Source organism: Carassius gibelio, chromosome A1, assembly GCF_023724105.1.
Source record: "Carassius gibelio isolate Cgi1373 ecotype wild population from Czech Republic chromosome A1, carGib1.2-hapl.c, whole genome shotgun sequence".
Lineage (NCBI taxonomy): Eukaryota > Metazoa > Chordata > Actinopteri > Cypriniformes > Cyprinidae > Carassius > Carassius gibelio.
The window spans coordinates 7,756,310-7,781,697 of record NC_068371.1 but is presented as its reverse complement, the minus strand read 5'-3'; the positions used below and the strand labels follow the sequence as shown (position 1 = coordinate 7,781,697).

General features: G+C 37.0%; 2 protein-coding genes across 5 annotated transcripts; one reads left to right on the top strand and one right to left on the bottom strand.

Annotated features, from left to right (window-relative positions):
• Nucleotides 1–118: 118 nt before the first annotated feature.
• On the top strand, nt 119–9,956 carry tmod1 (tropomodulin 1). 2 transcript variants are annotated; one of them, XM_052580672.1, is made up of 11 exons: nt 119–380; nt 1,354–1,550; nt 2,898–3,054; nt 3,330–3,449; nt 4,776–4,865; nt 5,758–5,888; nt 6,006–6,113; nt 6,352–6,495; nt 6,652–6,796; nt 7,366–7,471; nt 8,211–9,956. In XM_052580672.1, exons 2-11 carry the CDS (start codon nt 1,434–1,436, stop codon nt 8,227–8,229), a joined length of 1,137 nt encoding a protein of 378 aa, XP_052436632.1. In that variant the 5' UTR covers nt 119–380; nt 1,354–1,433; the 3' UTR covers nt 8,230–9,956. The 2 variants fall into 2 exon arrangements, with proteins under 2 accessions (XP_052436632.1, XP_052436713.1); XM_052580753.1 differs by lacking the exon at nt 7,366–7,471 and having other exon boundaries at nt 120–380.
• A 632-nt stretch (nt 9,957–10,588) lies between these two features.
• On the bottom strand, nt 10,589–18,440 carry LOC127976090 (complexin-1-like). Of its 3 annotated transcripts, none has more exons than XM_052580262.1 (4): nt 18,052–18,440; nt 17,273–17,372; nt 12,931–13,109; nt 10,589–11,718 (listed from the first exon to the last, which is right to left on the bottom strand). In XM_052580262.1, the coding sequence occupies exons 2-4, from the start codon at nt 17,301–17,303 to the stop codon at nt 11,527–11,529; spliced, it is 402 nt and encodes a 133-aa protein (XP_052436222.1). In that variant the 5' UTR covers nt 17,304–17,372; nt 18,052–18,440; the 3' UTR covers nt 10,589–11,526. The 3 variants fall into 3 exon arrangements, with proteins under 3 accessions (XP_052436222.1, XP_052436305.1, XP_052436392.1); XM_052580345.1 differs by lacking the exon at nt 18,052–18,440 and adding an exon at nt 17,763–17,928; XM_052580432.1 differs by lacking the exon at nt 18,052–18,440 and adding an exon at nt 17,522–17,582.
• Nucleotides 18,441–25,388: the final 6,948 nt, after the last annotated feature.

Sequence of the window (25,388 nt, the reverse complement as noted above, 5' to 3'; positions counted from 1 at the left end):
CATATGGGAAAAATGGAGCCTCGAGTTGTAGGACCCATGAAATCCCCTGAGTGGTGGGCTTGTGGTATGGCATCATTTGATTGGCAGGTTTGCGCTGTGGGCGGGGCCGTGTTCTGCGCTACTCTGGGTTTGTGGAAACTTTGATCGACACCGACTGCTAGACGTGTTGAAAGAAGGCTCAAACTGTATCTACTTTTAATATTTGGACTTTTCTCCGCCGTGTCAAGCGCTGTTCTTCTATGAACCTTGGACTTGAGAATCCATTGCTTGAGGAAGCAGCGCATTTGTGTGAATTAGCGGCTCCGAAAAGAAACCATATCTGGTCAAAGTATTCAGCTGTCACATGCGCTATATATAGTGTGGGATAAGCGCTGTCTGAAGTAAGTGAGAATGATAGACGCTCCGGTACTAACACGCTTTGTTTTTCTCGTCATTGCATAGATCAATGAAACATACAAATATTAACAGAATTTATGACACTCGGAGAAAATGATAGGCTATATCTATAGACTGTATAAAACAGGCTCTATCTGATAAATACTTATTAGCCCTGCGGTTTTAAATGTATGGTGTATATTTGACCTTTATTTTTCTAATGTTAAAAAATATATTTATCTGGTCTTTCCTGATAAGAAGCAATGCACCGTTATTCTATAAATCGTTATTTGCACTTGTTTTAGAGAGTTTTATTAACAAGTGAAAAAGTAGTTTGTGTGAGGAACTGGAAATGTTTATATAATAGCTAGTCTATTGATTGGGGAAACCTAACCTAGAGGTTTCGAGTCAATACATTTGCATTATATAGTGTGTTGAAGTTTGCTGGTCAGTGTCCTTGTCTACTGTATTAGATTCACCAAGGACAATGGAGATGGTCCAAAACAGATGCCAGGCTTCAGTTTGACTTCGGTTTCTCAAAAACTTTTTATCAAAACTTTAAGATCATATGATCAATACATATATATGTTATTCTTATTATATACACGTATTATAAAGAAAGCATGCATAAGCCCAATTTTCAAACAAAACATTTCGAAAAGAGTAATTCAAAAGATTAGGTCATAAATACTTGAACATGGATATAAACACAAAGTTTTTGTGCGCTATCTGGTTGTTAAATGTTATCAGAGCATGTCCTCAGTTAATGTGATGAAGTAAACCTGTGGTTATTCTGCTATCCATAACCCATATGCTTTGAATTTGTATAGATTAAGCCACTTAAATACTGTAGGATAATCATAAATTATAGTCTTGACGTATTGATCATCATGAAGAACGTAATTATTCAGCATAAAACCCTTTGATCCTTATTTAGAAAAGAGCTTATAATGAATCTGTTTCTCGTCTTTACCCAAGGTGCTGTGGTTGGGGGAGCTCGACTGTTCCTGTCTTTTTTCCTTTCTTCTGTCCACTTCTTCTATTTGATCTTGTTCACCATGTTCCGTAAAGAGATGGACAAGTACCGGGATGTGGATGAGGATGAGCTATTGCAGAAGCTCAGTGAAGAAGAGCTCAGGAGACTTGAAGATGAACTTGAAGAGCTGGATCCCGATGTAAGTGCACTTAAAACGCATCTAAAAATGGACTTTAAGAGCTCCATAAAATGAAACATTGCATAGTTCAGTTGTTTCTGAATATTTTGCAAGATATATATTTTTTTTTTTGTGTATGTTGGTCTGGACTGTGACAGTGGTATTTGTTTGACTTGTGTTGTTTACTGTGTTGCCATTTTTTGTTTATGAAGCCAGCTTAATTCTTATTTTTCATCTGGAGAGTGTTGTACAATCATTTGTTTAGTGTCGTTTCAGCGGCATTTTTGTTTAAGAAACCCACTTTCTGTGTTTCATAGCGGTGTTTGTTTGACTGGGCTGATTCGTTTTGCTTTGGCCTGTGTTGTAGTCTATTGTGGTTTGTTTGATGTTGGACATTGTTTCAGTGCCAGATTTGTTTGAGAGCTCCTCTTAATTCCTCTGGTTTGTGTTTGTCTGGACCGTGTTGTCACGCTGGCGTTTCTGAGTTTAGACTATCATGGTGAAGTCAGCTTGTGCTGTTGTATTGCAGAAGTGTTTTTAGGGAATCAAGTTTTGCAAGGCTTTGGTTTGTGCACTTTTTCTCACTCCGCTTTATATTTGCTCTTGAGGAATCTGGTTTGACTCCAGCATCTAAGCACGTCTTGACAGATTCAGACACAGATGTAGGATAAATGGTCAGCAACAGAGAAGAGGGAAAAGAGCATTTCTTCTCCCAAACTGAGATGTTCGGCCAGAGGTGCAGAAGTTTACCATAAATACTAGTGCTGGAACAAGTTAATCTGCTCAAATCTAACAAAAATAAACATTCCCCACCAAAGCCGAGCCTTTTCCTGAAACACTAAATTGTGCAGTAAATTTTGTAGTGGTGGAAATATCTACTTTAATGATTTTAAATGTCACTTTAGTTAATCCGAGTCTCCATTTGCTCAATTTTATCTGCACTAAGTATAAATAATGCTAAGGTGTCCTGCAAAGCTCTATTCTCTCCCAGTTCTGGATTCTGTCATCGCATCTAACATGCACGTATGCTATCATCCCCCCATTTGCTCAGTGGCTGATATGCCCTGTCTTAGAAGAATGTTATCATTGCTCTCTGTATTTGAGGCATCTGTGGCGTTTGCCCTCTCAGTATGTGGGTGCAATTGAGAAAACCTGGGTTTGGTGCAAGCTTCAGAAATTTGATATAGCCTAATACAGGAAATTGATGGAAGGTGACCCCTGTGACTTTACCATATACACTGATGCTATTAAGAATCTATGGTAATTTAAGATATGGCAAGTTTATCTTTTACTGTAATGTACTATTTTGCATGCTTTTTATGATAGTTTGATGACGGATCTAATGTTTGTGAATGATATTGTTCTCAGAACGCACTGTTGCCGGCAGGATTCAGACAGAGGGATCAGACTAAGAAAGCTCCGACCGGAACGTTCCAGAGAGATAACCTTCTGGCTCACCTGGAGAAACAGGCCAAAGAACATCCAGATCGAGACGATCTTGTTCCCTACACTGGCGAGAAAAGAGGTAAGCAGTGACTTGAATTTAGAACCATGGGCACATTTGGAACAGCTTAGCATTGGAAATGATGCACAAAAATTAATTTGTCATTTTATTCACATATCACATCTCTTATTAAACAAAAACACTCACATTTAATAAATGTTTTTAGGGGCAAAATTGTTTTGATGTTGAAATGACCGTCATAAATAAATGCATTTTTTCTTCCTTCTATTTATATATATTTAAATTGAAGTCTTTTTTAAATTGAAATATTTCTATCTTTAAATGTTTGTATGTAGGTAAAGCATGGGTGCCTAAGACCAAAGGTGTTGACCCTATCCTGGAAGATGTCACGCTGGAGCCCGAACTAGAGGAGGCGCTATCTAGTGCTACTGACGCAGAATTGTGCGATATAGCAGGTACAATACAAATGTCAGCAATTTAATTTATGTATGTACTGTAGGTTCTGCTTCTTTGATTCTTAGGGTCCGAGATACAAGTTTGTAAATTTAAGTTTAAAAAAAATCTGTTAATGTGTGATTCAACTCAGCACCTTCAGTTCACAAATTGTAATATTAATCCATATTTAAATATATCTGTAATTTCATTGACTAATTCTCACTTCCTCTGTGTATGTGTGTGTCTCACCATGTGCCTCTCTCTAGTCTGTCCTTTAGTTTTTTCCACTCCATTTTTCCATCTTCATTCCTCATTTATCTGTCCACTCCCCTGCTCCACCGTTTCTAAGCCATGGATCATTCCAGTAGGTTTATCTGCAACATCGTATGCTGCTTTAACACTGCCAGAATGTTTCTGAAGCATTAATTCAGTATTTGCATGATATGTTCAACACATAGTTATCAGCATGATTTAAACTGGTTATTTTAACCAAACATGAAAATGTTGCTGTCACGTTGCTTCCAATCCTTTCTCTGTTGAGACACCACGAAGAGCAGCAAACATTCTTCAAAATCTCTTGTTTTGTGTTTCATAGAAGAAAAATAAATTATGGAACAACAGGGTAAATTAATCATTTTTATTTTTAGGCGTACTTTGTGTACCGTGCACTTTTCCTGAAACTGCATATGCAAGTTTGAGTTCTTTCATAACAATGACTCATCCATGTGTGCTAAAGACACTTGGCTACCAAAAAAGGGGAACAAAGATTTTCCTGCTGGCTAAAAAAAAAAAACTCTCCATCCTCAGGCATTAAACTTGCTCTCATTTAGCATGATAGAGAGGTTTCCCTTAAAATTAGGTCAATAGTTTTTTGTTTTTTTTTTCTCTTTGGGATCGTGCTTCGAAAACAGCAGGATTTAAGGAATCGACCGAGCTTATACATGCAGACAGATAGAAGCTTCATATGGGACTGAGGTTAGCTCAGTTGTCTTTGGCCCAGGGTCAACAATTAGATGCAGTATACAAGCCAGACTCATAAATTGCACTTTCTCCTCGACTCCCTATTCAGATGTTTTGCTGTTCATTTTCAGTTTTTGTTCTGCACTAGTTCATTTGATGGCATTACTGTTCTCCTATATACATTATTTTGTCAGGGAAATTTAAATGATTTTGAGTTGGTATCTTGGAAAACATAATTTTACATATGATTTACATAAGTAATATATTTCATTCAGCAGGATGGAGGATGGATATTGGTCATATAAAGTCCTGTGATATATTCTGTAAGAAAACTTGACTAACATGAAAATTCTGTTTTTTTTCCTCCTCTTTCTAAATTTGAAAAGCCATTTTGGGCATGCACACTCTGATGAGTAATCAGCAGTATTATGAAGCCTTGGCCAGCAGTACTATCGTCAACAAACAAGGCTTAAACAGTGAGTGAATACATCTTATAACATTTTTGTATGATTTTATGTTTTATATTTGTTGATTTGATTATTTTGATCAAATTATAGATTACACTTTAAAGGAATAGTTTACCCCAAAATGAAAATTAGCTGAAAATGTACTCACACCACAGGCCATCCAAGATGTAAATGACTCTGTGTCTTCATCTGGACAGAAATGGATCATGTAAAGTGAATGGGTGCCGTCAAAATAAGTCCAAACAGCTGATACAAGCATCACAGTAATCCACACGACTCCAGTTGATAAATTCATGTCTTGTGACATGAAAAGCTGCATGTTTGTAATAAAGTAATCAAAACTAAGCAAATTTAACTTGTGAGTCCTACAAGTGAAAACAGTTCTAGTGAAAAGAGTTCTAAACAAACATGTCAGTGGATTTTTATGTGAAAGGCCAACTGGGAATTAACTTTTTCACTAGAGGAAGCACTATTATGGTTTATGGACTGGTATTTTGGCCAAAAGTGATGGACTGGAGTTGTGTGGATTATTGTGATATTTTTATAATCTATTTGGATTTTCATTCTGACGGCACCCATTCACTGCAGAGTATTCATTGGTGAACAAGTGATGTAAAGCTACATTTCTCCAAATGTAGGGACATTTTGGACATTTGTAACAAATTTTAGGGATTTTTGGGTGAACTATTCCTTTAAAAATGCCTGAATGTCAAATAAATCTTAATAAATGTAAAATGTGAACAAATGTAATGCAATGCCAAACATTTGTAAGTGTTGCTTGGGACTCCTGTGAATAGACAGTGTTGAATTCTGCAGTGTGATATAGTATAGTGTTACATAACAGCTAGCACTGAGCCATATGATTTGCTGTTATTCAAAGTTGTATTATATACACACACAGGTGTAATCCAGTGTACTCAGTATAAGCCTGTGCCAGATGAGCAGCCCAATGACACAGATGTAGAGGAAACACTACAGGGAATCAAGAGAAATGATCCAGACCTTGTTGAGGTCAACCTAAACAACATCAGGGTGCCACTTTAACTCATTTATTTATACTGTACTCTCTGTTGGATAGTGTCTTCATATGTCTGGTAACCTGCAGTTTTGATGGTTGCGTCCTCTGTTTTTTTTTTTTGTGATCTGTAGAATATTCCAATCCCAACTCTGAAAGCGTATGCTGAAGCTCTAAAAGGGAACAGTGTTGTGGAACGCCTGAGCATCGTTGGCACCAGAAGTAACGATCCTGTGGCCTTTGTGAGTTACATAAAGATGCACAGCCATTCACAATATTCAGATTTTTCCAATAATGTGAAGTAAGAAGATATATGTTCAATGAAGAAAATGCAGCCTATTTTTTTAGAAATAAATTTTTTGGAACAATTAAGGACATAAAGCATAAACACACACCTTCATATATATATGCACTACCGTTCAAACATTTGTGGTTAGTAGTGTAGTTATTAAACAGCGTGTAATGTTGTTTGGTTCCCAGGCTCTAGCAGACATGCTGAAAGTGAACACCACTCTAAAGAGTCTAAATGTTGAGTCAAACTTCATTACTGGAGCTGGAATTCTGGCCCTCGTGGAATCTTTGAAGTGCAACACTACACTGCAGGAGCTAAAGATTGACAACCAGGTACTCCCACTCACACACAGACAAATAATATGAGTCATATGAGGTCTGAGCCATTATCCTTGAGGTCAGGGGTTCAGTCTGAATGTGGGGATGATGGAGGGGCAAAGGAAAGAATGAAAAAAGTTGTTTTATCCTGTGTGTTTATGTATAATACAGAGCCAGCCTTTGGGTAACAAGGTTGAGATGGAGATAGCTAACATTTTGGAGAAGAACACTACTCTGCTGAAGTTCGGATACCACTTCACCCAGCAGGGCCCACGCTTGCGTGGATCTAATGCCATGATGAACAACAATGACCTGGGTAAGAAACACGCACGCTGAGATAGATGCAGTCAAATGTGGTATTTGTATGTGCATTTCAGAATTAACATAGTGTTGTTGACTCTGTACATTTGTCGAAATATGCATTAATGTGTATGTGTGCTGGTTTTGCTGAACAGTTTACCATTGAAAAGTTTGGGGTCGGGAGATTTTGGAATGTTTTTTAAAGAAGGATCAGGGATGCATTTATTTTGTTATTTATTTATTTTTTTTTTTATAATACAATTGTGAAATATTATTACAATTTAAAATAACTGCTTTGAATGAACATTTTAAAATATTTAATTACATTTGACATTTATTCATGTGAAATAAAGTTTGTCACATGTTCCTTCAGAATTATTTTATTAAAGCTTTAAATATTTAATATTTTTTTATGGAAATCGATGCAGTATTTTCAGGGTTCTTTGATGAACTGATATTTCAGAAGAACAGCTTTTATGTTAAATAGGAATTTGTTACTTCTGATCAATTTAACGCAGCCTTGCTGAATAAAAGTATTAATGGTATGTATCTACTGGTGTTTTCAAGCCATGTATGTATTTCCAGCACGTGTAGTTCGGTCGGACTCAGATGGAGCGATCACATTCACACTGTCAGTCCCTGAGCTGGAAAGAGCCTTCTGTAAAAAGTTCAAGTTCACATCAAAACTCAAGTAAACACAGAGTCTTGCCCTCCTTCTCTTGCTATGGCCCTCTCATTTTAGTCTCCTTGCAATCGCTCAAGCCTCTGCATCATTTTGAGCTTTTGTACATTTCCTCAAGCTCCCTTCTTCTACTTCAGCATCTACACTACTGCATTTTCTTCTGTCAAAGTCAATTCAAAAGCTGTCTCTCTGCATTATCTGGTCGTTTCTTGGTTTTGTTTGTCTGTTGTGTTGTTTGTCTGGCTGTCTGATGGGTTTTCTTCAGGTTTTTAGAAAATGCCCTCTGGCTTGCTGTGCATGCAGAACATTTTCTTTAAGTAATAGTTCCTCACATGCTCTTTTAATTGATTGAACTCTTCCTTCAATCGCAATTTTAAGTTTCTGTCTTTGAAATCTATAAAATGCAGTGGGGACTGCCCAATGTTTAAAATAAAGGTTTTATGAGAAATTGTAAGAATGTCTTTTTATAATGGTCTTGGAAGCACACAGTTAATCAGTAATGTATTGTTTTCAAGCAAAAGTGCATGTATAAATTCATAGCTTTCATGCAGTTACATTATGGATGTGTAATTTCCAGATATTATTGCACATTATTTTGTTTTATGTTTAATGCTTTGTATTTTTCAAATACAAGTCTAAAAAAATATTATTGTTGAGCCTTTTAATAGATTGTTATAATAAAAGCAAATTTTCCACATTATATTTTATGTCCTTAAAATTGCTCAACCCTTTTTATTTGTGTGTGCAGTAAGAAAGAGAAGGCTTGAAGGAGGACCCATCTTTCCTAAATGTCGGACAAACGTGTAGCAGCATCAGGAACCCTCTATGGCCTGGGACCTGCATCACACCCCATCTCATCCCAAATCCTCCCTTCATTTCTGTCCCTTTCACAGATAAATGACAGGATCATCTAAAAAATTCAGAATGCTTTTTTTAATGCCCCAGATCTGGAAACCCAAAGGTACCACCATCTGTTTACCAGACACATAGTTACTCATGGCGAGTGTTTTAAAAGTGTGTAAACTAGCTGCCATAACATTAGCTGGGAAAAATCACCTACTTGTGTTGATGAAGCAGTAAAGATGAAAATAACGCTCAATGTATCACAATGTTCTCAGTCGAACCTAATCTTCTTGCTGTAAACAGTTTGATCTTAAAGCCAGCCATTTCACTGTTTGGATGCACACCAAGAGCATCAAACTTGACTGATTGTAGGTGTGGTTTTGCCTGGCCAGTTGAGTTGAGTCTCACGGTAGTGGTAGTTCTCACACACATTGTAATTCTCCTCTCTTGAAATGTTTAACAACTGGTAAATTTGTAGCTATGCAAATTCATTGCTGGCAAGTCTCTGTACTGTGGTATCTAGTACTTTGCTAACACCGATGAAAGTTGCATTGTTAGTGCATATTTGTATAAACTCGCATCAAGACGTCAACGGCTCATATCGCAGAAATCACCAACTCGCATTGGTTTGATTCGAAAAAAAAGTTTTTTTTTATGTTTAGGATAAGCTTGGTTTCAATTTCAAAAATTAGCAATAATAGCTCTCTTATTATACTAACAGTCTCTCTATGCACTTAATATAAAATCAATGTGAATGATGTGTATACAGTGTTCTTCCTCATTAAATGCTTTTTTAATGTTTGAGTGAGGATCAAAACACAATTGAAAACCTATCATCAAACTATATGTATTATGACTGCTCTCCTTAAGTAACGTCCAGGTGAAATCTGTGATGATACTAGTAAAATCTGTGTTAAATTGTTTGCAGTCTTTCTTTCCTGAGAGGAGCCAGCCCAGACAGAACAGACTTCGCAACGCTCATATTTCCATAATTAAATAATAACCACTTAAGCTTAACGATCACAATAGGCTGGTTCATGATTTCGGTTTCTGTCCCCAAGACCTTTTAAGATTTAACTTTTTTTTTTTAATTTGCACATGCTACGAAATACATGTGACAGTTTGCACACATCTATTTTTAGTGGCAGAAGCGAATGAAATGTTCACAATGTTGAGCTGTTGTACAGGAATATATACTTAAAATTGCACTGAATGATTTTTCATGCATCTTGATTTTGAGGTGAAAAATGACCTGGTCATGGACCTGCGGACCTCTTTTCATGAGACGAGGCATCATTTAGAATCTGTCATCTGCCGTGATTTAGCAGGTGTGTGTGTGTTTTTCAGATTTTTGTTGTCTGTGATTAGGCCTACTCTCTTCACACTCTGCCAGCACAGTAAAAGTCAGTGTGTTTTATGGATGTAAACATTTTCCTACTGTTTTAAGGACAGAGCATTTATAGGACTTTTGGAACTGTCGTCTTGTTCAAAACCAAAAAGGGAAAATTTACTGTTGATCGTCTTGTCCTGTGTTTGGACGCAGGCCCATAATGTAGCCATAGAGTGCCTGGGCTGGTGCACATATTTACATTTTGTTAGTGCACCTTACTGTATGTGGTTTATTGATTTAATAAAGACTGAATAAGTGGTGTGGAAGCTTTTTTTTCCTTCCACCTCATTCATAGTTTTGCATCAGGAATACTTTTTAAAAAATAATTATGCTTAGAAAATGTAACAAAATTTTAGAATGAACAACAGCGCCACTTTGTGGTCTGGTGTATTCATCAGTGGCTGCACTATAATGAATTTTATGCAGGCTTTATGTTCAAATAATCTGTCCTTTTGTTTAAAATGTATGTAAATGTGAAACTATGTATTTGTACAGTATGTGTAATCCATTACAAAAATGTTTATTGCAGTTTACTACATTTTCAAATTGCAAGTACATATAATATTAATAATAATAATAATTACACTTTAATATACATTTCTGTTCAAAAGTTTGGTAAGATTTTTGTATATTTTTGATATATGATTTTGATTATGATTTTCATAAATGTTATACTCAGCCGGGCTGTATTTATTTTTTCAGAAATACATGATAGTCTCTTTTGCCAGGATTATTTGATGAATAGAAAATACTAAATATATATATTTTTACATATATATTATAATATATATTATATTATATAATAATATACTGATTAAAAGTGTATATGTATAAAAAAAGATCCTACTGACTCCAAACTTTTGAAAGGCAGTGAAATGAAACCCCAAACTAAATATGTATGACTGGTTTATTACAGTGCAGTGCTATAATCATCAGATCTTAAGACAGACATCACTGTTTTCTTTTCTTTTTTTAATCATCAGAGCCATTCATACACTCTTACGATTTTATTTCTTGTTTCACTGCAAGCCAAGCAAACAGAATACATTATTATTGCTGAGAATGTTGTAGATCACAGACGGAATTTCCCCCCCACCTCTAGCCCAGAGAAATTACCGTCCATTTGAAACACAGAGCATCCCTGTGAAATCTTGGTAAATTCAGAATCTGTGGTAAGCACAAGAACAATGGGAGAACACAATCTAGACAACACAGTTAAAGTGAACCGAGGCATTAAATATTCCAGACTGATGAAGCTACAGTGGAAATGTGACAAGATTTGCCAGAATGAACTAAATGGCTTCACGTACAAACGTAGATGTCACGTAGTTTACAGTGTGGGAGAATGTTATTGCCTCCTTTATCTGATTGCAATTTTTGCAGCGACAAAAACAAGATGTCAGTGAGCACACAAACACTATAGACACATGCAAGACCAGAATGTCTTTAATCAAGTACTGTTTTCCTCATAACGAACGCTAAATGGACGTGGGGAACCTTAATGACTGATAATACAAAACAGTGGAACAGACACTCGAACAATTCATGCAAATATATTGCTGTTTACGTATTGGATAAGAAATAACTGCCGAAGAGATGATGCGATTCAGGTTTCCCTGTAAAGATAAAATATGGCTTATATTCTGATAATTAACCCCTCTCGCTTGATTGATTGATTGATTGATATGTAACTAATATCTAAAGCGTCTCACGATTCGAAATGTGTAAAATGTGTAGTCGGTGTTTTGCTCTAGTGTGCGCTGTCCTCACCGAAGTCAGCACACGGTAAAGTAATATCTAAAGCTGCGTGTGCTTGAGATTTTTCAGGGAATTACTTCCTCAGCATGTCCTGCAGTGGGCCCGGTAGATACTTCATCATCGTGTCCATGATGCTTTCTTCCTCGTCGTCATCTCCGCAGCCGGATGGTACTGCTTTCTTTGGACGGGTCAGACTGCCTTCGGTCTCCTGCTCCATCGCCGCCTGTGCCTCCGCTTCGGCCACCTCACGCTTCTTAATGCCATACTGTTACACAACCACAGAAACATTTAAAAGCTGAAATTAAGAAGCTGTATCAATAAAAAAGCGATTAAGTAAAAGAAACGAAGGCACAGTTTTTAGGCTATTTGTCTACAAAACGAATTATTCACTTTTGAGTCTTTAGTCAGATGTATCCAAACATTTGAATCCTGTGTGATATGATACTAAATGATTACTGCACTACCAATGTACCATACTTGTTACAATTGAAGTTTAGCCAAATAATGTGAAATGTTTTAAGAACTAACCAAGTTGTGTGCATTATTATCTCTGAGTAATAATTTTAACTAAAAATGAATATTTTTTTTTAACCCTTTAGTCGTTCCAAACCTGTATTTGTCTCCTATGGAACATAATGGACCTTTTAAAAAAAACTGTGATGACTTGTTTAATTTATTACACATTAATTAATTTATACATAGCTTAGATATACATAGATCGTATATATATATATATATATATATATATATGTGTGTGTGTGTGTGTGTGTGTGTGTGTGTGTGTGTGTGTGTGTTTATAAATATATATATATATATATATATATATGTGTGTGTGTGTGTGTGTGTGTGTGTGTGTTTATAAAATATATATTTATATAAAAATATATTTAAAAAAAATTATTGTATATTTATAAAGCAATTCCTTTATTATTATTATTATTATATTGGCATTAAAGGTGCTGTATGTAGGATTGACACCGAGTGGTTGAACTAGGTATTGCAATTGGGTAAACTGGCAATGGGCGGGATTCACAAATCAAAATAGAGACGATAATCGGCCCAGAAAGCTCATTTTTAAAGAAGAATATCTGACTGTATCCATTTTTTTTTTTTTATAAATAAGTGTTAACTTAGCATGTTTCTTAAATATCTGCAAACATATTATGGTAGCCTATTTTTATGCTTTAGCAGAGTCAAAAACATACATGCAGCACCTTTAAAATACAGAAAACGAATTAATTCAACAGGAACTGAAGCTGTTTGGTTAACAATGTTCTTCAAAATCTGTACCTTTATGTTCCACAGAAGAGAGTATTTCACAAATTAGGATTGACAAACAGCTGAGTGAATGATGACAGATTTTCCATATTTGAATGGACTCTTAACAAGATGAAAAAATATTGATTTGAAAATTTGACTTCAGGTATATTATGGAGCCAATAAGCAGATGAAAGCAGAGGCTTTTGGTGTCTCTAACCTTATCTCTGATGCCCTGTCTTATGGATTCCCGCTCTGCTTCCATCTTGGAGTGTTTGGCCTTTCTCTCGTCTTCTTCCTGTCTGAGAGCTTCCTGTCTCTCCTCTTCCTTCTCTTTTTCTGCATCAGGGTCTTTATCCTCTTCTCCTCCTAACATTTTACCAACATCAGGGGGTCCTCCTGCAAACAGAAAAGAGATTACAAACAACTTCAATTGTGTGTGTGTTTTTTTAATGATTGGATTCAATTACAAAAACTATCTACAAACTATGTACAAACATATTATTTATATTTACTAACCATACAGTTAAAGCCTAGATATTTCAAAATAGTTTAATGTGACTGTAAGTGAACATGTAAGCATATACTATTAATAACGCTGCATTTTTGTCAAGCTTAATATTTGTTTGTTTGTTTGTTTTTGTGGAAACCACAATGCATGTTTTCAGGATTCTTTAATAAACTGAAATTACAAAGTTAAATGTCTTTTCATATCCTATTAATGCCTTCTTGCTATTAAAAGTTTTCAATAACTCAAACTTTTGAACTGGTGCAAAAAAATGATGAGAAACGTCAAAAAAGCCCTACCAACTCAGCAAAACAAAGTTAACTTATAAATATTAAATTCACCACAGCAGGTCAAGTAACCTGGAGGCACACAATCACATCTCAGAGCATCAGAGGAAAATATCAGATAGAGTGTCTATTCAACCACTGAAAGAAGTCCTGTCCACTGGATTAAACTGGAATGCTGCAGAGCATCCTAGAAGGAGCAGGAATAATTTATGGGTTGGTCACAGTACTGCAGCCTCTGTCCCGGGAGGCCACACCATGCCTCAACACACTTCCAAAAATATACAGAGGGAATGTCACTTTGCAAAAGTCCTGGCCACCATCCTCATGTATCTAGCAGTACACAAAGGACATCACATTCAGATCTCCAAAGATTTTTCAGCAAAGTCTGGAATGTGAAACAAGGATACAAGCAACAATAATCTGGCTTTGTGTGATATGTGCTATATCGAAACCCACACACAGATCAGTTTCTGTGGTCTGGCTCTCCCCACTGGCACACAAACTCAACACCATCAGAACATTACACCACAAGGTGAAAAATGTTCTAACAAGTACAATATTAAAGGGTTAGTTCATCGAGAAATCAAAATTATGTCATTAAAGGGGGGGTGAAATGCTCGTTTTCACTCGATATCCTGTTAATCTTGAGTACCTATAGAGTAGTACTGCATCCTTCATAACTCCAAAAAGTCTTTAGTTTTATTATGTTCATAAGAGAAAGATAGTCTGTACCGATTTTTCCCGGAAAAACACGACCGACTGGAGGCGTGACGTGTGGGCGGAGCTAAAGAATCACGAGTGCCAGTAGGCTTTTGCGTCGAGAGCGTTTGGAAGCTGTGACATTACCCAGAGCCGTTGAAAAACATATTTAACGGCTCTGACATTGCCTTGAGGAAAAAAACATCATCCAAAATAAACCATGGCTAACAGTCAGATTCAGCCGTTTATTTATGATCCAGAATCAGATCCCGAGGCTGAAACTGAACGAGAGCAGCAGCAGCAACGACTCGCTCCGAGCGGGGCTCGAACCCGAGTCTCGGCATGGGAGGGGACGCACTAACAAGGAGGCAGAGATATTTGAAGCAGTTTTACTCACCGCCTGCGGTTCCAACACACGATCGTGACCCTTTTTCGTTGGGATTGCATCATCCTTAAGAAATAAACGATACGCATATCCGTCGTCAAACTGGGCATAATTGTAAAACAAGCATCTTCGAAATGCAGGGAACGAACACAAACACTTGCACAACTCCGTTGCTGCTCTGTAAAAATAAACTCCATCCACTGGTCCCTTAATGCTGTTTTTTCTTTGGTAATCTGTGGAGGGTTGTCTTGCCCTGGCAACCAAAAACACACTCCTTTTGTGACATTTCGCGATGCTCTCGCTCTGATCAGTGAATGTCTGTGCACAGCCTCTCTCTGCTCTGCTATATGGGAGCGCGCGCTCTTCCGGAAGACGTGCCCTTAGGACCCATATAAGGAAATTCCGCTCCATCTAACGTCACACAGAGCCATACTCGAAAAAAACTTTCCGAAACTTGTGACAAACCGGAAGGAGAATTTTTGGAACAGAAATACTCCTTCAAACGTAAAACTTAATTTTTGAGACTTTGTCCATGTTTAGCACGGGAATCCAACTCTTTAACAGTGTAAAAAACTCAGTATGCATGAAATAGCATTTCACCCCCCCTTTAATAATTTTGATTTTTCAATGAACTAACGGAGAAAACTCATCAAGAATGCTCTGAAATCCTGTGGCTATTATGCAGAATGGGCCTTTGTTTTAAAGAGCCAGGATGTCCAGTGTAAATGCACACAAAAACAGTATTTTTTCTTAAAAGTGAATTTTGCCTCATTTATTATATTTTGCAACAGGTCATGTGGGTCACCTGAATTCACCACGCTTACTAACAGGAAGCTGCTTGGTTTGAAAGTAACTTCTTTGTGAGCTGTGCTTCATACATCACTACACTATTGACAATAAAAATTTTTGTTACTTTTCCCAGCGCTGTTGATGATGGACTGGTTACTTGTGGTTGCAAATTGAGGCAGAATATTAGTTCAGTGTCAGCAAACATTGTATACAACTGATGTATTTAACCAATTATTTTTAATGATATTTGTGCAGCTCAATGAAGAATTGGTCTTGTGCTGCGTGTTCCCTATAGGTGGGCTATTTGTGTGTTTCTGAGAATATCTCTGTGCCTCTTAGTGTCTGTATATGCTCTTGAGTGCATGTTTATTTTTCAGGGTAGTGCATGTATGTGCAAACCATGTTTTTGACTACTGTGAGTGACCTGGAGCATATTTAATCCATAGTTTATCATAAAATTTTAGCTTCAAGAAGAGTATGGTAAGCGCAACCACATAGAAATGGTGAAAATCCAAAAATCACCAATCTGGTTAACTTTACAGCGTTAACATATGGTGTGGCATGTGCTCTCCTTTCCGCTTTTTTTACCTCTCGACAGATGGCATCAAAATGGTTCTCTGTCTGAAATGCCAAACCAAGGCTGCTCATTTTTTCGAGTGTGTGATTGAAGACTCATTGTCACTAATGTATCAGTTTAAATCTTATATTTTAAAATATTTATACTTGGGGCGGTTTGGGCAGCTGGTACTCTTCACCCTGTCCTTTGCTGCAGATACTTGCTCTGTGGCCCCGGTCCAGTAGTGACATCAGCTCTTCTACTTTATACACACTCGGGATTGAGTCTGAAAGCGCTGAAGCAAATATTTGAACTGCATGGCCATTTGGGCTTCCACATAACAGGACCACGCCACATCACTCTACACAAACAAATTAAACATACAGCACACTGAAAGTAAGAGCTGGTCCATTATGTGAATATAACCAGAACCTTGCAAAAAATATACTGTGTTGGTGCCACTGCCCTGAATGATAACATAAAAAATCATGCACCATGGTATTTCTGTGGTATTCCATGGCAAATTCCACAAACAGGGTAAACTTTAGTGTCACAAGATTTTGCGTTAGATTAAAAAAATTTATACGACAGTGAATTCCACCCACTTAACTGTAGGGGGCTCTAAAGTCCAAACAAATAAATACATTACATACAGTTGCTTTAACTCAACTGTTACCTAAGTTATAGTATTAAAAAAATATATAATATTTTCTTTAAAAAAAAAAATGCTAAATTTGCAAACCCATTAGCCACTCTGCCATAATTTATTGTAATTATATTTCATGTTTATTGCTCAAACAGCTCAATATTCAACTTGAGTAGAAAAATAAAAATCCTCAGCCTTATTGTGCACCCCATTCATGGAAGGTGCCGGGACAGTGTCCTTACAGTAGGAGTACAGTATATAGAGTATGTGTCTTTGACACTGCTCTCTTTTGTGAGCTGCCGCACGCGGAAAATGCTAAACGCCGACTAGTGTTGATTTAAGTGAAGTGAAGTGACGTCAAGGATGGTGACCCAGTCGTGCTCTTGCTCAAGGGCACCCTCAGTCGTGGTATTGAAGGTGAAGAGATCACCATAACACTCCCACCACCTATAATTCCTGCTGACCGGGGCCCAAACCTGCAACCTTTGGATTAGATGTCCGAATCTCTAACCATTAGACCACGACTTCCCACGTAAAATCTTTAGTAGCCTATATCGTTGTCTCCGGTGGATGAAGTTGAACCGTGAACGACTTCCAGGGAGCGCGCACGTGACGAGTGCTGCAGCACTACAGCACTGACTCAAGTCTTTCATTGCAATTTATAATCTCTCAACGGGAATATATACACTCACCTCCCAAAGCTGCCTTCATCAGGAAATTCATGATGGCTTTTCAAGTGGTCCTGTCCTTGAACTTGACAAGTGTATGAGACCAGAGATCGTACAGACAGATCTGAAAACAAAATGGACATAGATTTTAATAATAATACTACTAATAATAATGATAATAATAATAATAATAAAAGCAAAAGTGATGATACTGCATCTCAATAAAACATGCACATGCACAACTTGATCGGAACGTTTTGTCCTTCAGCTCACAGGGTACAGTGTGAAGCCAATTTTGCACGTGGATTTTCTTTCTGCGCTGGTCTTCGAGCGAAATATTAGAGCAAATATCATTCCCGTCATCCACAGTGACAGATCATCAAATCCCTCCGTGCAGCTGATGCTGATAATGACAATCAGGCTGTCACAATACCAACCCCATTGTGCTGAGCTAATTAAATTCATTTGCGTTACTGTCTATCACCACCGTGCGTATTTTAAATAGAAAATATACCTATGAACTTCCAGGGGTCAGAGATCCAGAAGATAACTTTGGACTTATCAACCAATGACTTCCTTAATCCAGCGCAGGACTGTCTATTTAGTCATATGACCCAAGCTCACTAGGATCTCTACAAAGTGTTTTGCGTGAGCAGTCGTTCCGACCTCTGTAGTCTTGGTGCATTACCTTACTTGAACCCCCGCCGCAAAGGCTCGGCAGTATCTAATACACAAGCTGTTTTCAGCACCACCTTCAGTGGACAGCGCACCTCCAGCAGTTGTAAGAAATGCGGTGTAAATACCTGCTCAGTGTCCGCCGAGGAAGCGAGGTGTCGCGCCGATATGGAAGTTGACGTGGGCCAGTTGTGGAGGATGTGTGTGATTAACCCGCTATGAGCATCCCTGAATTTCCAGGCGTCTCTTCCTGCTCGCTCAGCGCCTGTCAGAGTGTTGACCAGGGGAACTGCAGCCGGAACCCAAGACGGCGACAACCCTGTGCATCACTCACAGCCTTTTTCCATCAAAACATCGCACGTCCCCAGCCGGAGAGAGGAGCAATTGATTGTAAGTGCCGGTGGGAAACACGCCTCTGCCAGTGCTTAGCAGCTGATCCTTCCGCTACTGTTGGAAGCTTGGCATAACAGATGCTGTCAGACCTGGAGGATGAAAGATGGAAGGATCTTCACCCCTCATGACTTGGCCGTCAGAGTCTCTTAAAAGAAAATGCTGAATCAGAGTCTATGGCTCAGACTGGTATTGCCCTTTACAGGTACAATTTATTCACATTAACCATTGCCCCAATATGCACCTCATTTGGACTCTTAGGTTACATCTAAAGGGAATTAATTTGATTGCATTAGATAACAAAATGAACAATACACTGGAGTTTTTAAATAAATTTATTCAGCAAGGATGCAATAAATCGATTAAAAGTGACAGTATACTACAAAAGATTGCAATTGTAAATAAATGCTGTTCTTTTGAACGTTCTGTTCATCAAAGAATCCTGACACTTTTTAGACTATTATGTCTTCCACAAAAAAATTAATAAATTAAAAAAAAAAAAAAAAGCAGCTGTTTTCAACATTGATAATAAAAATAAATCAGTATAGAATGATTTCTGAAAGATCATGTGACACTAAATACGGGATTAATGGATACTTAAAAAATGCAGTTTTGCAATCGCAGGATTGAATAAAAAAGTATTTTCAAATAGAAAACAGTAATTATACAGTATCACTGTTTTTACTGTATTTGTCGAGCATATAAGACATGGTTAAATAAACATTTGAAAATGTCACAGACCCCATCTTAATAATGATGATGATAAATGGTAAGACTTAAAAATGTATTACGCACACACACACACACACACACACACACACACATACGCACACACACACACACACACACACATACGTGTATGTGTAAAACTGTGTATGGGTAAAAAAAGTTGTAAAGATAAGAAAAGTTATTTCTGAGAAAAGCACTAGTATCATAATTTGGACAATTAATTTAATGTGTGCAGAAATTAACACTTACAATTATCTTTTTTTTTCAATATAAAAAAATATATAAATGCATGCTATAGATTGCACTTTGTTAGGTCAGTTTTACCCATTTGTAAATTACTTTAAATCCTCCACATTGTCAAACTGGATACATGAGGTCACCCTTCCCATTCTAAAAATAGCCAAAGACAGGCATTTATATTCATGCCAGAACATAAAGTGACATTTAGCAGGTGCTTTTTATCCAAAGCATCTTGCAGGAGACGTCACTAAGTAAAGAGGCAGTACCATTACATTTAAGCATAGAAAATGTTTTTTTTTTTTTTTCAAGATTTTATGCAAGAAGCTATTTGACACCAGGAAGAATCAATATCCAGTAAGACCATGGGGACATAGTCACCTTTTAGTTGAGGACGTGCCACATGACTCTGCATTATTCAAACACAGCCTCGCTCTAAGGGCAACACTGCAGTGCGCAAAGGTTCTCCCTACAGTCATAACACCTCACTGTTGCTGTAAAACTGGGCTGATGCAACCGGCCCATTAAAAGGTTTAGTATTCTGATGTTCTCTCTGGTGAGAGGAGACTGTATGTTTACCAGACTAAGAGTTACAAATTCAAATGAAAGAATCTCTTCAGTATGTTGAAGCAGTTCAGTTTCGCTTTTTCAAATAAACAACAATCTACTTTCATTTCTTTTGTGACAGATAATTTCCCACATCTGAATTCGAGGAAAGGACGAATGGGTCATTAAATGAAGCACTGAACAGAAAGGCCCACTGAGATAATCAGTTGCATTTATCATGAATGTAGATCAATACTGAAGGAGCAAGAGTGAGAGAAAGAGAGAGAGAGAGAGAGAAAGAAAGAGAAAAGAGAGAGGAAGTATGTTTTATGGTCCAACTATTTCTGCTGAGCTTTTTATTCTGCGAGCATTTATCTCTTCTGGACTGCAGCCAAATGGGAAACACTGATTTATTCTCTCTTGGCACAGAGAGCTGAGTGGACAAAAAGAGGAGAGGGCAGGGAGAGGAGAGCAAGCAGAGGCGAGACTCTGATTATTGAAGAACTGAAGGCAAAGAATAGGAGAAAGAGAGAAATATGTTTGAAATGTCTTATAAACACTTTGCACAGGTCAAATTTATCACTGCCATCTGGGTAGCGTCCCTGAAGAGTTATTTGTGGCCATCTCCATGTATGCTTGTCAGATCGATTTAAACAGAACTCAAAGCAGTGAGGGACAGAGTGATGAATGAACATAATGACGTCAAAATACTTACAAATGCTTATTTCAATAGTGACTAACTAAATATCTATTCAATTAGTTACTATAGTCTACTTATTCACTATATACTAATTTGCTAATAATTTTCCCAACATCGACAAATGTGTTTTAAGTAACCTTTTTAATCATATTGTATTATTGTTTAATTATTTAGTTAGAAAGTAGTCATTATAACTCTAATAATTCTGAAACTATTAGTGCCAAATTAATATTAACCAGTAAAATTGGAATATACCAGTTGAAATAGTTACTAGTCAGAAGTGCATAGCTGATCACAGAATTGGATGTCAAAATTTTGCATGCTGAAAATTTACTTACCCCTCTGGCCATCCAAGATTCTGATGAGTTTCTTTATTAGAACTGATCTGGAGAAATTAAACATTACATAACTTGCTCACCAATGTCTCCTCTGTAGTGAATGGGAGCTGTCAGAATGAGAGTCCAAACAGTTGATAAAAACACCACAGTAATCCAGATGTAATCCACATGAATCCAGTCCATTAATTAACATCTTGTGAAATGAAAAGAAATGTGTTTGTAATAAAGTACGTCATTCATCATTAAGACACTTTTAACTGTCAATCGTTGCTAAAGTACAAGTCCTCTATCCATATTTTTGCTTTCTCCAGTGAAAATGTCATCTTGTATCATTCAGGACAGAAATATACACAGATCAAGCACCAAGTTTAAGCAAAACCAGTTCTAAACCAATATGTTGGTGGATTCTGATTTGAGAGGACAATAGGGCAAGATCTGGAGAAAGCATTAATATGGACTCTTATGAAGTTAAATGCCTTAACGATGGATTCTCTGTTTGGTGGAATTTATAAACTCTATTTCTGACGGCACCCATTCACTTGAGAGCAACCATTGGTCAGCAAGAGATGTAATGCTAAAGGAAAAAAGGAAAAAACACAAACAAACAACCAAACTTCCACAACACATCAAGACAACAGCTTTCTATTAAATGTTTTTAAATGTTATGATTAAATATGCAAATAAGGCATCATCTAATTAAATGTAATTGATTACTAATTTGCATACATTTTCATAGCAGAAATCTGATCAGTGGATAAAAGTTTTTTTTTAATGTTGTATTAAAGAGAGGATTTTGAACATGATAAGCACTCCATAAATCTGAAAATATTGTCAACTGTTGTAACTAACTAAATACATATGCACCATGTTTTTAAGAATAAAATGTAATATAAACTAGGCAAATTATATATTCCTATGGTATGTAGGTGCTACAGAAGTGGAGATCTTAAATGTATGGACGTAAATAGATAAAGTGTAATAAAATAAACACTTGTTGTATACAAATGTATATTTGTATATATATAAATGTATATATATACAAATGTATATTTTTGGATGTTTTCTTTTTCTTTGCAGCTAGCCATATAGGTTACCAGTTATTATGAGGCTATCAAGTGACAGATCATATCATTATGTCTGTAGTTCGTTAGTCTGTGTTCGGTGCTTGTGTTTGCTTTGAAAGTGCCCTTTCCTTCACTCACGTTTCACTGCGACACGCTGGGTGGGTCAAGATTACTCCGTTATACTCCCACAAGCCCCTCCCAATCGCTCCCATCCACGCCTCGGGTTTTTACAAAGCGCAGTTTGCTTTAGCTTATGCAACGTGGTCCACTTTTCTCGTACATCATGCGATTTTCACTGCAATGCAGCATCGACCGCACTGCTGCTGCTGTTCTGCAGTAGTACTGGCACGCGATCATCTCGCGGTATTGAGTAGGCGTGACTGTATTGAGTATTGATAAAGAGTGATGCGGCGAGAGTGAGCCTATAATCATCATCTCCCCCCAACACACTCAACCCTTCTTATATTAATCAGTAAATAGGTGCAGAGCAGTTGTTTTACAAGCATAGTCTGTACTGACTATAAAGAAGTTTATAATATTGCGGAATGATGTGATTCCTTTGATATGGCAAGAAGAGAGACAAATAGTTTAAGTGAAACCAGTTCCTAAATACAAAAGACTGAAAACTAAAACCCATCGTGACAACTGTAAAATTCCCAGAAATAAAGATTAAGGTACGAAGAAGGGTAGAGTAATTATTGTAAATTGTTAAATCAATTAAAATTAAATCCTGACATTTTAGTTGAATAACCAATGACAGACAAAGTAAAAATCCCAGTAAAAGCATTTCATCTGAATGGTATAATTGATATATATATATACACTAAAAAAAAAAAAAAAAAAGATAATTCGTTTTTATTTTGCAAATTTTTCCACATATTTTAAGTAAAATTTAAGTATGGAATTAAAATCTAGTTAAATAAGTCATGTATAATTACAAACCTGATTCCAAAAAAGTTGGGACACTGTACAAATTGTGAAAAAAAAAAAAATCACAGAATGCAATGATGTGGAAGTTTCAAATATACAACAGAATACAGCAGATGACATCTCAAATGTTTAAACTGAGAAATGTATAATTTTAAGGGAAAAATATGTTGATTTTAAATTTCATGGCATCAATACATCTCAAAAAAGTTAGGACAAGGCCATGTTTACAGCTGTGTGGAATCCCCTCTTCTTTTTATAACAGTCTGCAAATGTCTAGGGACCAAGGAGACACGTTGCTCAAGTTTAAGAATAGGAATGTTGTCCCATTCTTGTTGCTCAACTGTCTTAGGTCTTCTTTGTCGCATCTTCCTCCTTATGATGCACCAAATTTTTTCTTTGGATGAAAGATCTGGACTGCAGGCTGGCCATTTCAGTACTCGGACCCTTCTTCTATGCAGCCATGATGTTGTAATTGATGCAGTATGTGATCTGGCATTGTCATGATGGAAAATGTGTCCATGCCACATGCACTCATGCAACCCCATACCATCAGAGATGCAGGCTTCTGAACTGAGCGCTGATAACAACTTGGGTTGTTCTTGTCCTCTTTAGTCCGGATGACATGGCGTCCCAGTTTTCCAAAAAGAACTTCAAATTTTGATTAATCTGACCACAGAACAGTTTTCCACTTTGCCACAGTCCATTTTAAATGAGCCTTGGTCCAGATCAAACGCCTGTGCTTCTGGATCATGTTTAGATATGGCTTCATTTTTGACCTATAAGGTTTTAGACGGCAACGGCGAATGGCACGGTGGATTGTGTTCACCGACAATGTTTCCTGGAAGTATTCCTGAGCCCATGTTGTGATTTCCATTAAAGTAGCATTCCTGTATGTAATGCAGTGCCATCTAGGGCCCGAAGATCAAGGGCATCCAGTATGGTTTTCTGGCCCGGACCCTTATGCACAGAGATTGTTCCAGATTCTCTGAATCTTTGGATGATATTATGCACTGTAGATGATGATAACTTTGAAAGGATAAATCCTTTCTGATATTGCTCCACTTTATTGGGCCACAGCATTGGGGGAATTGGTGATCTAGTGGCCATCTTGACTTCTGAGAGACACCGCCACTCTGAGAGGCTCCTTTTATACTGTGACGAGTCAGCTGCCTCCTCCCTGATTGTCACCGGTGTCATGAGAAATCGAGTCCGCCCGAGAAATCGAGTCCGCTTAGGACCCCGAGTGATCCCATTGGCTCAACGAACATTTAATGGGTATTATTTTTCAGCGCCTGATTACAATTCCTGCTAAATCGCGTTTTTATTTTTGTCGTTTGAACTTTGCTATAATGACCATTTATGTACTTTAAATTACATGTTTCATAGGCTAGTATATAGCCGACGAGCTATATGTTGTGAAATCAAATTTTTTTTTTTTTTGTTACTCGCGTATCAGTATAGCATACAGCTTACTCGATGTGTGTGTGAATTTATATTGTTAATTTAAATGATATAATATCGCAATTGCTTGTGCAGAACCGTGCTATTGTTGTATTATATACAGATATATTATTTTATGTAAACGAATGTCATATTAATTTTACATGAAGTATGTCAGTATGCCTATTATATTTATATAGTGATACAAGGTATTTTTCCAGTTTGCGGAAGCATTGGAATGCAAGCTTGTATGTCTTTTAAGTTCTCTGTGTGTATTTTCCTCTTCATTCTTTCTTCTTTTCATATGGACCATGAGTCTGAAATAAAGAGTAATAATAATAATAATATACCATTTAGTATAGTAAGTGAATAATGGTTGTTTGTGCACTGAAAGTAACTAAAAATACAGCTAGATAGTTTATATAGACAGCAATAATTGCTATATAATTATAACTTGCAATTATAATAGAATGATTCTACTGTTGTTGTTTTTTTTTTTACATATAAATGTTCAAGCAATATGCACACTATCAATGTAAGACATTTATACATTTTTCAAAATGCATAAAATTTTCAAAGAATCTTTACAGAAAGACATACTGTTGTGTCTATATGGTCAAAAACACCCTCACTGTTTTAATAGTTGGTGCTAAATGCATTAGTCGTCATACATACAGCAAGCAAGCCAAAGGCAATGGTGGTTAATAAAGAAAAATCTGTAAGATGTCGATACTGGAGTAAAAAAACACTGGGGACCAGTTCTCCTCTGTATATTCAGTCATTTGGTAAAATATCATTGGTAGTTAACAGTGTTACTGCATTGATTCAGCTGTAAGGTTAAAGGTTAATTGTGTCATGTACAGGCAGCAACATTGTTTTCTCTGTGGCCCAGGTGAGGCATGCAGTGGCAGTGAAGAGTGCTAAGGTGCAGTCATCCATTCATAAATTCTTGCTTTTTTGCTGAAACTGGAAACAGTTCATCCTATGTGAAGTCCATTGTGGAAGATTGGGGAATCATCAGTCTCAACGTAACTCGAGAGCGTCTCGGGACAGGGCTTCTGTGGTAAAGAAAAAATATAAAAATGTTTAGG

Coding starts and splice junctions, on each gene's coding strand:
- tmod1 (XM_052580672.1), top strand. CDS start 1,434: ATGTTCCGTAAAGAGATGGACAAGTACCGGGATGTGGATGAGGATGAG. Junction 1,551..2,897: donor TTGAAGAGCTGGATCCCGAT/GTAAGTGCACTT, acceptor TATTGTTCTCAG/AACGCACTGTTGCCGGCAGG. Junction 3,450..4,775: donor AGAATTGTGCGATATAGCAG/GTACAATACAAA, acceptor AAATTTGAAAAG/CCATTTTGGGCATGCACACT.
- LOC127976090 (XM_052580262.1), bottom strand. CDS start 17,303: ATGAATTTCCTGATGAAGGCAGCTTTGGGAG. Junction 13,110..17,272: donor GATGAAGGCAGCTTTGGGAG/GTGAGTGTATAT, acceptor TTCTGTTTGCAG/GAGGACCCCCTGATGTTGGT. Junction 11,719..12,930: donor GACAGGGCATCAGAGATAAG/GTTAGAGACACC, acceptor GTTGTGTAACAG/TATGGCATTAAGAAGCGTGA.